The 16,249-nt window shown below is 42.0% G+C and overlaps 1 protein-coding gene across 3 annotated transcripts in view; it reads right to left on the bottom strand.

Annotated features, from left to right (window-relative positions):
* TMTC4 (transmembrane O-mannosyltransferase targeting cadherins 4) overlaps positions 1–15,684 on the bottom strand; it is a 74,687-nt gene extending 59,003 nt beyond the window's left edge. For 2 of the 3 annotated variants that reach the window (XR_007773748.1, XM_050948389.1), the window contains exons 1-4: positions 15,593–15,684; positions 13,041–13,256; positions 6,501–6,616; positions 2,820–3,036 (exon numbers count right to left, since the gene is read on the bottom strand). Coding sequence is in view for 2 of the 3 variants with exons in the window: in XM_050948389.1 (XP_050804346.1) it covers positions 2,820–3,036; positions 6,501–6,616; positions 13,041–13,202 (495 nt within the window). In the remaining variant the exon portion in view is untranslated. The remainder of the gene's footprint in view (positions 1–2,819; positions 3,037–6,500; positions 6,617–13,040; positions 13,257–15,592) is intronic. The other variant, XM_050948390.1, reaches the window with a different exon arrangement.
* Between the last annotated feature and the right edge of the window lie 565 nt (positions 15,685–16,249).

The raw sequence follows: 16,249 nt of genomic DNA, 5'->3' as shown, positions 1-16,249 counted from the left end.
AGTCTTCTCTTGGGCAAAGCACAGGGTTCAGAGTGAAATGCAGACTCTGGAGCAAGGCTGTGCTACTCTGAAATGAGTAAACTGCATCACTTAAATAGAATTTGAGAGCTGAAAGGTCTAGTGGCTTGAGTGTAGGAACAGGGGACTGAACGAAAGCCCACTGAAGTCAATGGAAAGATCCTCCCGATTTCAAACGAGCTTTTAATTCAGGCCTTTGGGAAAGAAACTGTTGAATTCTAATTCCAGATGTGAAAGAACCCCTGTGTGGCTTTGGACAAGCCACTTAACCCCTGCCTCAGTTTCTCTATCTGTAAATTAAGGATAGTAGTATTTCTCTACCTCATAAGCATGTTGTGAGGATTAACTCAATGGCTGTAATGCGCTTTGAAGGTGAAAGTCAAAGTGCTGTTCTGTTTCAGGAACTGTTATCAGCTAATGACATAAAAGAATCAGTTCTAGAAATAAATATCAATGTATTACAGCAAAGGGACTGATCCTCTAATACCTACTGTCTTATTGACTTCAACAGCACTCCTTGTGTGAGACAGAGGCACAGAATCAGGCCCACAGACTCTGGTCTCAAGGCAACACACAGTTTTAATTTTACAATCAAACTAGCTATCCAAGTTCCATGCAATAGGTAATATTTTAATCACTTGTGTTTGAACAGGAAGAATTCAACACATTTTTTGTTTTTTAAAAAAAGAAAACTATACAGCAGAAGTACTTACCTGCTACTCAGAAAAATCATACTGACATAAAAATTTTTATCTTCAGACATTACCAAGACTAAACTTTTCAATATCCATTTTACATATGAAAGCTTTAAAATTCCTTGGTTTTGAACATATCAAAAATCAAAACAGGAAACTGACAAACTCTTCACAGTTATGTGTCAAAACATGCCACATAATTTCAGAGACGGGTTGTCATGATTTCAAAACAACTGAGTTTTGAGCCTCCTGGGAGGTGCTATTTGAGGGGTGAGAAACACATGCATGTATATTCTGGAAGCACACAATGTCTTGATTGTTACAGTTAAAATATTGAGTGTAAAAGATTTATAATTCATTTTTTAGCAGATTAAGTACATCTGTGCACCATCTGATCTTAGAAAAGGCATGTTTCTTTTCAGCATGCTAGGTTCTTCTTTCCAAAATATAAACAAATTTTATAGTTCCCAATCCTGCAAGCTCATATACACAAACAGAATCCCTGAGCCTATGCAGATTAGCTTGCAGAATTGGGGCCTTAGTAACATTTAGAATCCAATTTAAACAAATGTGTAATAGTTTACATTATCAAAGACTAGGTAGTAATTCTATTGTACAGGCTGCACTAAGATTTCACGGATTCCCCGGTGCACAGAAGCAGTGCTCTCCACTACCTTTTTGCCATACATCTGGTCTTTGGGACAGCCAAGAGCACTCTTCACCCTCATGTAACTTTACACTAGTAGCCATGGTTCTCTAGATTGCCAAAATGCAGAATGCTCCGGTCACATCCCTTACTAAGGGTGGGGGACACGAAAGCCTGATGTAGAGCTCTGTACATAAGGATCCCCCTGCACAACAGCAATTCCCCAGCAGGCTGTTTAAAATATAGCTGTCCCTTTCTTTTTCACCATCAGCATTGTGCAAAAGGGATGGAGCAGGGCCAAGGATCTGGCTCAAGTGGTGGAGTAAATCCCTTTGCTACGTATGGAAAATAACGTGTACCAAACTTAAGAGCACTTACTTCTAGGGCACAGACTGAACGTTAGAATTAAAACTCTTTAATAATTTACAATGGAAAGGCAGTTAAAATGCCTCCTGTTGGATTATGAATATTTATGAATTTTAAGGTCAGAAGGTACCATTTGTGATTATCTAATCTGACCTTTTGCCTAACACAGACCATAGGACTTCCTTGAATTAATTCCACCTTAAGTCCAATAACTACTGTTGAACTAAAAAGCCTCTCTTTTAGAAAAACCATCCAGTTTTTAATTAAAATATTCCCATTAACAGAGAATCCAACAACTCTTGGTTAATTGTTCCAAAGGTTATTGACCCTTGCAGTTAAAAATGTGCACTTTAGTTCAGTCTGAATTTATCTAGCTTCAACTTTCAGCCACTGGACTTTGTTATTCCTTTTTCTGCTAGATTAAAGTGGCCACTATCAAATTTTTGTTTTGTATTTTTATTGCAGACTAATCAAGTCAGTCCCTTAACCTTCACTTTGTTAAACTAAATAGATTGAGGCTCTTGCGTCTATCGGCATATGACTTGTTTTCCAGTCCTTTAATCACTAGCATGGCTCACTTCAGAACCCTCTCTAATTTATCGACATCTTTTTTGAATTGCAAGCACCAGAACTGGACACTGTGTTCCAGGAGTTGCTGCACCAGTGCCAAACACAGAGGCCATATAACCTCCCTACTCCTAGTTGAGACTCCACTTTATGTAAAGCAAAGAAAGGAATTAACAGTGATTAAGCCCCATGCAGTTTATTCATGCCTCTCCTCTACTGTTCATGAGACAGCATGTCCAGCAATGTATTCTTTATCCACTAACTAAAGATGGATGGCCTGAAAGAATAGTGTTTATCTATTGTACTTTACCTTTTATGCCCTAAATAGTGACTTGCTCTGAAAAATCACTAACTTGTGGGCATATTAACCATAATATTACATGATTCTCAATGTAACAATAGATACTCTGGGCAGTAATGACAGATACAGTGTGCAACTTACAGGAATGTTCCAGGATTAATTAGCGTTGGTCAGAAACTTTGGAGATATAAAACATTATAAAAAGATCTAAGTATTAGGTACTTACACATTCAGTATGCACTGGATGCACAGCAAACAGTGAAGCAGCTAGAAGAGATGCTTTTGGAGCAAGGTTTAGCCTTCTTCCTTTACTGCTGTATTGCAGCCCACCCAATAATATCGAGAAGACATCAACCATTAATACAGAGATAGCACAATGCAGTATTATATTGATGACATGAAAACCCACTGGGTGAAAGCCTCCAGCAAAAAGGTAATTAATTCTACATAAAAACAAAAACATTGAGATTAAGAGTCAGAGGAGAGCTTGGAGACACACAAAGAAAAGCTAAACACTCCTGAAGAAAGAGTAGTAGCCATTGCACGAGAAGCTTAATATTAAAAGTACATTTTAAATAATATCTAACACATCCACCTTACCATGGTTCTATCTCAAGCATCCCTATAGCCTCCTAGCCTGCAGCTACCAGGCCCTGATCCTTTCCCAGACAGAGGATTTCCCTATGGAACAACAACCATACCCTCACACCAGTGCCAATTTGCACAACCACTACCTTTACAAGATCCCAAATGGGAAACAGCGACTGTGGCTGCTTCTCAGTTGGTGCCATAACTTTAAAGTTGAATGTTCTAGTAGTGCTCTGGGACGCAACCCTGTGTAAAATTAGAAAGTTGGAGAGTCCTGCAGAAAAGCAGCCCAATCTCCTGGAGGGCATCTTTGAACATCAGAGAGTGTGCACATGAATGTTCCCGGGGGTGCAAGCAGGAAGGATGGTGTAATATGAGACTGTTCTTTCAGATTACACACCTCTACCCAGATATAATGAAACCTGATATAACACAATTTCAGATATAACGTGGTAAAGCAGTGCTCCGGAGGGACGGGGCTGTACACTCTGGCGGATCAAAGTAAGTTTGATATAACATGGTTTCACCTATAACGTGGTAAGATTTTTTGGCTCCTGAAAATAGCGTTATATCAGGGTAGAGGTGTACCTTAAAATAAATGTTTAAAAAAAACTCCACATCGCTCACACACTGAGGTCCTAACTGACTTGCATAGACACTAAAGATCCCAGAAGCTTTCAGTTAAAAAAAAAGATTGGTCACAGGATCCTTGGCCAAAATTTTTCCAGTGTGTATGGCCTACTCACTGCTGGGTTTTCACTCTATCCCAGTGGTGGCTGCATTTCAGTGGTGCTCTAAACATACTGTTAAACGATGTACTTTGGGATTTTGCACAAGGAAAAGGCACAACATAAATTATTATTTAAAGGGTGTATGTGGATTCTTTCGGGGACAGGGAATGGGACTGCGGGTGGAAAGAGGTCAGGAAAGTAGGTTGGAGAGGTGAGAGAGAGGGAATTAGTACTGGTCAGGCTGTTTGGATAAAAGTTCAGTGTAGGAGCTTATTCTGGGTAGGAAAGCTGAAGAGGAAAAAGTGTACCACAATTTTCTGTATAATACAAGCAATATGCTAAAAACATACAGAAACGTAATTCAGATAATGGATTTCACCTAGTATGTCTAGCCAACCTGCCTTTGGCTTAAGTGGAGTTCATTATGATGATCTAACCTGTTATAAATGTGTAATACACATAAAAGCAAAGTCTTAAGGGAGTTAGGGAAGGCCAATTTCTTGCTTGAGGAAATAGCATTTTACTGGCTACCTTCACGTGCTCCTCTATGGTTTCACATTTTTAAATACTTGTGCGTACGTTCTGGGTTTAAATTAACCAGGGTGTTATTGGAGTCAGAATGAGCCTCACAGGCCGCAGGAGGAAAGGAATCATTTTATAATGTATGTTTTATGCAATATTTGGAAGCCTGTAATAGGCATTTCAAACACCCAGCCATTTACATTATTTGTATTTGTATTACAGTGGTGCCTAGACTGGACCCCACAGTTCATGGTCACAGCGCTTCCTTGACCATGCAGGGGAGGAAAGGGAAGTAAGGTCCCATGCAGACCCTTCTCTCACCATTACAGCTGGAGTCACAAATTGAGCAGGGGAATACTTGCTCAATACTCCCTGCTGAGAGCAAGTAGGTGGAGAGGAGTCCTGGATCTGCCCCCTTTACTCACCAAAGGGAGTGGGCTGGCCAGGCTCACAGCAAGTAATAAGCAGCTCTATGACAAGGGTGAAGTTACTTACTCTTTTCCCAGGCAAATGGGGAGCACGGATGGAACTCAGTTTCCCTGGTCTGCTTCTATGACAGTGCAACTACATCCATCCCCTGCCCCATCCCCACGTAGACTGTAAACTGTGAACTTCTACAATCTAGCCATTGTGAGAAAGTCCCATGGCCCTTGCCCCAAAGAGCCTACAACCTAAATGGACAAGAACAAGGCTAGGTGTGGAAACAGAGGCACAAAGAAGCAAAGTGACTTGCCCAAGATCACTTTTCAAGTCAGTGGCAGAGCAGGGAAAAGAATCCAGTTCTACTGACGCCCAGACCTGTGCTCTATTCACTGAACCACGCTGCCTCCAGTACAGCTATTATAAGACAGCTAAAATATCTGTACAAAGATATATCAATACATAGCAGGAAAGTACACCTCTACCCTGATATAACGCTGTCCTCGGGAGCCAAAAAAATCTTACCGTGTTATAGGTGAAACTGCGTTATATCGAACTTGCTTTGATCCACCAGAGTGTGCAGTCCCGCCCCGCCGGAGCGCTGCTTTACTGCATTATATCTGAATTCGTGTTATATCGGGGAGCATTATATCAGAGTAGGGGTGTATATTAAAACTGTATCTGAGGGGGGGATGGGGTGAGTAGTTAAAAAACAAACTGTCAAGCTGAGGTTAGAGTAGATGGGCAGAGATCAAAATGCAACCGAACCCAGGAAAATGAGAACAGAGCCCATTTTTGTTTAGTTTTATACTTATCTCAGTGCATTTTAGCACCTAGATTAGAGGCTACTATTATTGATGTTCTATATATACTTAAGATAGACTGATAAACACAAAACTGGGCACTTAGCTTTGTTTCGTTTTTTAATCTATGTATACATCAACCAGGCTGTTTACAGTTCAGTCTACTTCCACCAAAGGGTTCTGGTGACATGAATAAATTTCTCTAGCTACATTCTTACTGTTTAATATCACAGCACCTCTTGCCATAGGAAAAAAGGGAAGAAGAAATTGAGCGAAAGGGAGAAAACTGATTTAGATCGTAGAAGGGTCTTCAGACCTTAAACTGATAATTTGTGGAAGCTGCTCAGACATTACAGTGATTAAAGAGAAAAAAGACAATTACAGAATCTGAGGTGGGGATACTTTTCTTGGGTATATTAAACGTGACTCTGGAGTAAATTTAAGTAGGACGTATTATATAATTTATATTATATAAACAATTATGAATAATGTTCTCATCTATCCAGGCTCCACTTTTCTTCCCACTGGGCAGAATTTACCCTTATGCAGAGCACCAACACAAGGTCTATGCATCAATTAAATCCCTTATGCTGGCCCTCTGCATAAGGGTGAATTTCACCCTCTGGTTCCGAACCTGCAACAAGCTGTGGGACATGGGAGTTCGCCTGCATGGAGCTTATTGCAAGCTCAGGTCATTGGAGTTAAGCAAGGTAGTAGCTGTACTGCAAGTAAGTTGCAGCAGAGATTTCACTTTCCTCAAAGTCTCTTATTTTCCAAAACAAAAAGTCAGTTAACAAAATAAACCTCCAAACGCAGCACTATGGGCACGGCACCAGGTCTCACCTGAAAGTCAGGACAGTAAGTGGTCGATATGATTTGTGGCTGGTATTGCTGCTGAGTTTGCCGCCCCAAAAGTCATGATGCCACAGGTCACCAAGTGGAGTTTCTGCTCTGAGGTCCTGAAAGAACACACGTTTAGCACCACATTGTTAACATTTCAGTTTAGTTAAAGCAGTTGGAAAGAGAACAGTTACATACAAAGCAAATGGGCACCACTATGACCATATTTTATAGACAACACTTTCTATCAAGTCTTTTAGTGACTGGCTACTGAAACCTGATAGATAGTTCCAAGCCTTTTCAATACCCTCTTGTATTCCTTTAATTATTGTGGACTAGATCCTCATATGGCATAAATCAGCATATTTTCATGAATTTTAACGGAGCTATGCTGATTTCCACCAGCTGATGTTCTGACCCAACAGCTCTCGTGTAAAATGTATTACAAATATCTATTTTTGTATATCTTATTTTAGAGCTAGGATCTTTGGAAATAGGAACACCACAAGCTGTTGCAAATTGTCATTTTTCTACTAGCACCAGTAGGAGAACCATTAATGAAAGCAAGAAAGATATACAGCAAAGACTAAAGATGGCAACCAGTGATTAGCTCTTTTGAAAATCCTGTTGGGTGGCTTCCTTAATTTTCACATAACCCCACTCAACTAGCACTCTTTGCTTCCGACAAGTTCCTCTATGTACCGCTCTACAAGAAGATTCATAGTAATAGTTAAGAAAGGAATTTCTTAGGTACCATCCTGAAGGAAAAATAAAATCCATTTTGTAAGTGTTTTTAAAAAGTGTGACGTGCACAGTTTGCTTAATCTCATAACTAAGGTGATAAGGAAGCAATTTTGATTATTTCAACTGTAAATGGTGCCATAGGAGACTATGTGAAAATCTGAAGAACGCATATGGACATAAAGGTAGCCCTTTAAAAATACGTTTTTATAAACAGATATCTACACAGCCTCTCAGAAATTTCTGTGCAGCAGCACAGCATGCCTCATATTCATCAATAATTGAAGCTGCTCTGCTGAGAAGGCCACCTTACTTCCACCGAGCTCCCATACCTCTCCTCCACACACACAGCATACCAAATTCTGCTCAGATTTATGTTAGTGGAACCTCATGGGGCATCAATGAAAGCAAAATGTGCCCTTAGTTTGATCAAAACCATGAGAGCACCTAAGAGTGAGATATCACTACCAAAAGAATAAGTTCAATAGGAGAACTGGTACTATGGGTGCAATCAACTATAGCTTACCTTATTTCCCAGTCAACTAATGCAGTAGTAAAAAATCCAAACCAAACAAACAAAAAAACTCAAAACTCCATAACTCCACCATCACCACATGAAGCCAAGTGTTGTACTTTCTAAGGGTTATTAAACAATACATAGGGCTAAGTTTAGCACTGAATTCAGCAGGGATGTATAGGATGCAACTCCACTGCATTCCTATACCTGAGAGAAAGGATGTTCATGTGATTAAGACACTGGATATGGACTGTAGAGATCTGAGTTCAATTCTCAGCTCTTCTATAGACTTCCTCCATGATCTGCTGCAAGCCACTTACAGCTAGATTTTCCATTCCATTGCAATTGTTTGCTATTAACTTGCCAGTATATAGAACGTGCAAAGCTATCAGAAAGTCTAATATTTCTTAAAATATAAAGCATTACAATCTGAATACCATCTCTTATGTCAAGATTGTAACAAGAGGTACAAAATATATTTGTTGTGTGCTAACAGATTTTAACCACCATAAGAAATAGTACTCAACAACATTATGTTCATAAAACAGAACGCGAACTAATAAAAAAAAAGTCATGCATGGTCTTTAAGTGCTGCAGCTAGGAAACAGTTTGCACAATTTTATCTGAGTTCATTTTTTATCTTCAGTAGGAAACAAGCAGACAAAGCAAAATACCCAGAAATACCTTGTGATTCAATTCCACTTACTTATGACCTGAATTCTCCAGGCTAAGAAGTGGAGAACTTGATCACCAAGCACTGAAAGTTTGGAGAAAGCTACATAAAATAGTTTGTTCACCTTCATGGGATTACATACACACACACACAAAAAAAATAGGAACTGTTTGCTTTTCCTAAACTGTAAGAACTTTACATCTATTTGAAAAGTTATGTATGATTTTCTCCACTGGAACAGGAAGTGGATACCTAGGAATCCCTAAATATTTGATTAGCAGCAGCCTATGCACAGTAGGGTGCAGTACTTTAAAAAGGGTCAGTTCTTCCACATAATGGTTTGCAAAAAAGATGCATTGTGTCTGAAATTCCTGCTAATCCAATGATTTGTTTTGCCAAAAAAATAAATAAAGACAAATCATTGTTGTGCACCAGTAAAAATGTGGTTTTAAATGATAAGGAAGCATCTGGAAAACTGCCTTGAACACCAATAAAATCCAATAACTGAATGCGCCATGATACGGTAGGCATGGGGCCAACTAACAACATAGACTCATAGGTCAGAAGGGACCAATATGATCATCTAGTCTGACTTCCTGCACAAGGCAGGCCACAGAACCCTACCCATCCACTTTTATAACAACCCCTAACCCAGGACTGAGTTATTGAAATCCTCAAAATTGGTTTGAAGACCTCAAGCTGCAGAGAATCCACCAGCAAGCGACCCATGCCCCATGCTGCAGGGGAAGGCGAAAAACCTCCAGGGCCCCTGCCAATCCGCCCTGGAGGAAAATTCCTTCCCGACCCCAAATATGGCGATCAGCTAAACCCTGAGCATGTGGGCAAGGCTCACCAGCCAGCACCCAAGAAGGAATTCTCTGCAGTAACTCAGTTCCCATCCCATCCAACATCTCCCTGCAGACCACTGAGCAGACCCATCTGGTGATAATCCAAGATCAATTGTCCACATTAAACTATCCTATCATAACATCCCCTCCATATATTTATCAAGCTTAGTCTTAAAGCCAGAAAAGTCTTTTGCCCCCACTACTTCCCTCGGAAGGCTGTTCCAGAACTTCACTCCCCTAATGGTTAGAAACCTTCGTCTAATTTCAAGTCTGAACTTCCTTATATCCAGTTTGTACCCATTCGTCCTCGTGCCTACATTAGTACTAAACTTAAATAATTCCTCTCCCTCCCTAATGTTGACCCCCCAATATATTTATATAGAGCAAGCATATCCCCCCGCAGCCTTCTTTTGGCCAGGCTAAACAAGCCAAGCTCTTTTAGTCTCCTTTCATAAGGCAGGTGTGGGTGTTTCTGCTGGCAGGTACTTGATTGGAGGGAATTGGCAGCTAGTTACTGTGCCCTCTTGCTGATGATTTTCATTGTAATCTTGCCTCTTCCCCCTCTTTCATAGTGAGATCAAAAGCACAGTAGCCATATTTCATTAAAACAGGAAAGTGAGGGAAGGGCTAGCAAGTTAACAAAAGGGTCACAGTGTGGTCCCTAAGAAAACACTGGCAAAGCAAGGTTCAGTGGATCCACAGAATGCCTTCATCAGCTGTATTTCACATGAAAAATAAAATATGGCATGCAGTACCTTGCTTAATAAAACCAGCTTTTATTATGGTACTTTCCCTCCCCACCAATTCATAACCCTTCATCTCTACATGTTTGGTACTGATTTAATATTTCTATATATTTATCTAGCCCCTTTATTAAAAAGTCTCAGTGGCACCAAAATCCCATTCAATTTCTAAAGGAATGTGTCAAGATTTAGATAGGGAAATAAATTAAATCTTCAAGTTTTCAAATGCAAGCTGAATAAGTATGAATGAGGTTATTGAAGTAATTGATTTAGTTTCTTGTCCTTGCCCGCAGCCAGAATTTTAGCACAGCTTTTTTATTTGTGTGGATGCATGCCGATAAACAAACAATAACATTTGTCAGGCAAAAGTGGAGAGAAGTGGAGGAAGATTACAAGTGTGGAAATTGCATTGAAACAAACTACATCCACCATTGCCTTGGTTTAAATGTCAGTTTAAGAAAATGAAATTGCATCGTTATTCTTCAAATACATCTCCTGGGAAAATCTGGTTCTGCAAGTTTGTATTGTATTTGTAAAATGACACTTCTATAATCTTTGTATGCATTTACATTGCAATTTGGCAGACATTCCCCCCGCCCCAACATTTTTCTAGCTTAGGATATGGCTGACTTACTCAAGTACACTACAAATTTATTTGAGCAATGATAATTTGGAGGGCTGCTGAAAGGCAAATTGCAGTAGCCACCTTTATACTTTGTTGTGAAAAAAATACCGTAGATCAGGGATAGGAAACCTATGGCACGCGTGTCGAAGGCGGCACGCAAGCTGATTTTCAGTGGCACTCACACTGCCTGGGTCCTGGCCACCCGTCTTGGGGGCCCTGCATTTTAATTTAATTTTAAATGAAGCTTATTAAACATTTTAAAAACCTTATTTACTTTACATACAACAATAGTTTAGTTATATATTAGAGACTTATAGAAAGAGAGCTTCTAAAAAAGTTAAAATGTATTACTGGTACGCAAAACCCCAAATTAGAGTGAATAAATGAAGACTCGACACACTACTTCTGAAAGGACCTCTGCTTTAGATTATATTTTTTCCAGAAGGTTTTTCGGCTACCACTATGGTATTTTTTTCTTCATTCTTTTGGTGCTGAGTACAGTATCTGTATCTATTCCTTTTCTTTTTGCTTCTATGTGCCTCTTTTACCACCTCCATCACTCATACCTCCTAGATCAGACAAGGACCATTTGAATAAGGCCAGGCCCCACCCAAGGGCCCACTCTTGGAAGTTATAACATGTCCCCATGGGAGGTATCTCAGGAACTGAGGACACTCAATATCTTGCAGGACCACATCTTAAACCATCTATTTTAGGAGTTATACTTTAAAATCATGCAGTTTGAAAACTGGCTAAGGGATGTAAGCAATGATTGGCTAAATAGTTTTTCAAAAAGAACAAGATTCACAGTGCATTAAAGACTTTTTAAAAAAACAAATACTTTCTTAATATTATTTTCTACTCAGACAATTTTGTAGTTGCCACAGGACTGTTACAAGCGAGATGGTCCATGAGACTCACTCTCTCTGTTAGGCTGGGGTTTACCTTATGAAAAACCTTAAGAACTCTTGCTGAGTGAAACTCACCATCAGCCCATCCTGCAAATAACTTCTGCACAAGAGTAACCGTTATAGAGTTGGCTTCCATCCATCAACCATTGGAGTCAATGGAAAGTCTCCCACAGACTTCAGTGGGTATTAGACTGGATCTTAACCATAACTTGAATTCACTGAAGTCTATGGTAAAACTCCTAGGACGAGATCCACAAAGGTATTTAGGCTCTCAAAATGGTGGTTAGGCACCTAAGTCCAACATTATAGTTACCAGTGAGATCCTCAAAACCCCACTGATCTGCTGCCTAACCCTGGAAGTGTTGAAATTCCCTAGATGCCTAAGTTTGTCAGTAAAGTCCCTTAGGCACCTAAATTTTTGCTAGTGAGTATCCATAAAAAAGCCTCAATCCTGATGATGCCTAACTGCTCAGTCCCCTAGTCCATACGTAAACCCTGGTGGAATTCTCAGACTAGGCGTTCCCCCACCTAACTCATATGTGGGGACCTATTCAGTAGGCCTGCTCAGAGCACACCTAGCAGATCTGGTCAAAAAAGGACAGCTGGGAGGGAGCAAGTCAGGATTTTTTTGGAGTTGTGCATGTGTCTCCTTATACCCAATAGCCCAGTTGTTAAAGTACTCACCTGACGTGGGAGACTCAGGTTTGAATCCCACTCGTCCTGATTTGGAACAGAGTCTTGAACCCAGATCTCCCACATCGCAGGTGAGTAACCTAATCACAAGGGTATTGGCAATAATGGGCTGGAGGGCTCTCACTCTCCGATTTTTCCACAAGCAAGGACTGACCTGACTTGGTATCTAATTGCAGGACAGGGTTCATGTCTGTGAATCCTGAGCAGAGGAAAGCACCTCCCTCCAATCCCGAGTTAAGAGACCTAACCATTTTCGAGGGGCGAGATCAAGCCCTGCCCCGCTCCTTGGCGTTTTCTACTGACTCATTTAGGTGACTCCCTGCTCAGCTTGCTGGTTTCTGTGAATCCCTTCCTTAGGTTCCTCTCTCCAGACAATGCAAGGGGAGCCTGGATGCCTAACTTAATGTCACTGGGTGCCCAAATCTCCCATGTGAATCTAACCCCCAATGACTTTAATGGGAATAAGATTGGGTCTATAAATAGTCTCATGTATACACATCCATGTGCACAAGTGTTTTCAGGATCAGGCCCAAACATTGTGCAAATCTAGCCAATTTCACCCTCAGTACACAGGTGAGCAGTAATGCATAGTTTTTGTGCATTAGCTGCATAAGTAGTGGCTTACTTTTTAAAGTCTTTGCAGAGACAAATGATCTTTTTAAGGGGGAGTGGGGTAAAGGAGAAATTCAACCCCAGATTCTTATTTTGCAAGGGTCAAGGCCTAATTAAGTTGGCAGTATCAGTTTAAATTAATTTTTTTCTACTACAATTTAAGTCAGAATAAACACAAACCTTATTATTGATGATAGCTTCAGAGTCATCAAAGACAAAATCTCCATCGTAGCTGTTAGCAAAACACATGCAGGAAATGAGTCCAACAATAATTTTAGCCCAATAAGAGGGAAGCACAAACCATGATATTTCATGATCCAAATTAAATTCTGATTGTGCCATTCTGTGAAATGCTTGTTTTGAGTGTGGCGCTCCAGCATTATGTTGGCTGCAAAGCTGAAAAAGAAAAATGCAATGTACAATTACATTTAAACATCATTAGCTTTGCTTAAAGAAATTAAAATCATGCACAGGAAAACATGACATCTTACACAAAGCGAGATGTAATTCTGAAATCCATTAAGGAAAAAAGGGAAAAAAAATTAAATGTTATTAAAACCTCTTTGAACATAACTTTATATTTCACATTTTAAAAAAGTAGAAAAGCATGGTTGACTATGGTCTGAGCATAGAGTTGAGTTATAATCCTGACTCTGACACATGCTACCTCGAAAGCCTTGGGCAAGTCACTCTACTTTTTGGACTAAGTTTCCTTGTTTTTCAAATATGGATACCACCACCCATTTCATAAACACATGCCTTGTGAGGATTAGTAAAGTTCTTTGAGGATGATGAATACCAGTTAGGGGACAATAAACCCAAACCCAACTGCGTTGATGCAACATGAAGGGCCTAAGTTTGCAAGGACTCCATCTGTGCAACTCACAGGGACTTTAACAGGAAACACATGCATAGAGTTCTTAGAGAAGGAGGCCCTAGAACTGGTATTCAAAAAGGCACAGTCAAGAACAGGGTTGTCAGGTTGGATGGATTCCTGGAAGTTTCATCACATGACAATCTTCAATTCCTGGAGACTCCAGGACAATCCTGGAGGATTGGCAACCCTTGTCAAGAAGCACAAATTTAAGATTCCAACTGCAAAGTTCACTAGGTCATACAGCATGTCATTCATATTTTACAATACACAGCTTACTAACAGAGAGATAAAATAGGCAATATCAAATATATATTTAATAAGGAAAAAGAACAGTAAACACATGTTGCAGCTCAGCTTTATTAATGCTGTTAAAACCTTAAGTTCTGCATTTCTTGACTTTATGATTTTAACTTGCGGAACCTAAGTGGTGGGTTTTTGCATTTGATCTAGTAGTTTTATTTAATTATTTATTTTAAGAAAGAAAAAGTCCAGAGTTTTTTGTCTTGTGGAGTTTACAAGCTCTACTGGCTTGACAAACAGAACTGATAAAGTTCCTTGCTCTGTAGCCCTTCAGCTTGCAGAGCTTGTCAATGTCACCAGTGGAACTCATATAAGTTCCTTGAACTGCCTACACATTCCTAACCTGCGTAGGTACATGTACGTGTGCACACACATGCTCCTGAGGTGTGCCCCTCAAGGCCTCTATTGTGGTACCCAATTCTGTTGAGATACAGGTGTGGCATGGTATGGGAAAGAAAGGAAAATATTCAGAAGAAGCTATCTAGCAGAGCAAATCTGTTAAAACACTCAAGCATGTTCCCTGAATATGTGGGAGAAACAATCATATGCATCACAGATGTTTTGCCAGGGGATCATACCACCTGGGCTCTGACACCACCAGCTCCCTTTTTGGTACAGTCAGAGTGCATATTTACATTTCACTGCTGTGTGGTGTGGCACAGGACCTAATGAAATATCATTCTTGGGGGGGGGGTCCTTTACATGTAGAAGGAAAGTTGCATATTTAATACTACACGCAACACCACATTCCACTAGCTGGGAGCGTATCTAAACATACTGCTGGCGCTCAAGACTCCATTGTAACAAGAAGAGATTACTTTGATATTTGTGAATTAATGAGGCTGTGCCAGATGGAATCAGTTGTTTATGCAGGTAAAGAAAACCAGGGAGTCTAGTACTCCGCCTGCATGAGCGCGCCTCTGTCATTGTACAGACGATGATACCCACACACGGTCCCGCTATAAGAATATAGCTGGCCACCAGCATTGTTTGGGGAATCAAGAAAGTTGATCCTTCCTAGTTTCCATTCCAGAGCGGGGAAAGGCAGACGCAGAGAGCTCGCCCGCTGGAGCTTGTACTCTCAGGAAGGAGGAGGGCTGCTCTGCTGGCGAAGGCGGCAGCAGGGGAGTGGGAGAAGGGTGGGATGAGACCGGTGCAGAGAGAGCTAATAGCAAGTACAGGAAGCTTTGGCCACACACACGTTTTCAGAGCTGTAGCCGCGGCGGCTCCGTGTCTTTCTTTTGTCCTGGGAGCAGCAGCACATGAATGACACGCGATGTAGCGTGGTTCGTAACGCTGGCGAGGTTTCCGTGCTGCCTCCGCCGCCCACTGCAGCAGCAGTCAGGAGCCAAACCCATCCCCTACCTGGCGAGGAACAGAGCCACCCCCGGGCCCCTCACCTGGCTCAGCCCCATGCCCCAGCCCAACCACCTACCGGGTGCACAGGACACCTGCCCCCCTGGAGCGCCCCGCTGAGCAGCCCTGGTCCCTGCAGGCGGCACGCGGGGCAGGCGCGACCGCCTGGCCCTGCTCCGGGAGCCCCGCAGAGCTTTACCTGCAAGGAGACGGAGCCAGAGCCGCATCTCCCACCTGGCTGCGAAACTCTGCCCTCTCTGCGGACCCGGGCGCCGAAGCCGGAGCTGCTGGCGCGGGGGAGGAGCCGCCGCGGCGTCTACCCCTGAAAACATCCTCGCTGTCCATTGGCCCGCGGCCTGTCACCACCCCTCCTTCGCCCCGCCCTCCCCGGCAGCCGCCCGAGCCCATTGGTGGCTGCCGCCGTGACGCGGCGCGGAGCGAGCAGGGGAGGCCCGAAGCGAGCGGAGCTGGCTCTCGCCCGGCTGCGGGCGCAGGGAGGTGGGGGAGGTGCGCTGAGCCACACCCCTCTGCTCTACACACAAAGTGGGGGAGATGCGGCCGCCCAGCCGGCTTTGCGCAGGCCCACAAGGCTGCTGCCCTCTGGTTTGCAGATTGCTCCTCATTCACAAAAACCTTTGTCTGGGCGGTACAGCGTGTGTCGCTCCCTTTGCTCTTGTGTGTGCCGAGCTGTGCGGCTGACGTGCACGCTGGAAGGATTGTCCTGTTACTGACCTGCTTTCCCTCCCGCCCTGCTTTAGTATTGATCACGCTCATTTGCTTTAGTAGTGCCCACACAGGAGAAGGCCTTTCCCCCAAGGGGTTTACAATCTGAAATTGAAAGGTTTAAAATAGCCTC

Source organism: Gopherus flavomarginatus, chromosome 1 (assembly GCF_025201925.1).
Source record: "Gopherus flavomarginatus isolate rGopFla2 chromosome 1, rGopFla2.mat.asm, whole genome shotgun sequence".
NCBI classification, from domain to species: Eukaryota; Metazoa; Chordata; order Testudines; family Testudinidae; genus Gopherus; species Gopherus flavomarginatus.
This window is presented reverse-complemented; position numbering and strand designations above follow the sequence as displayed.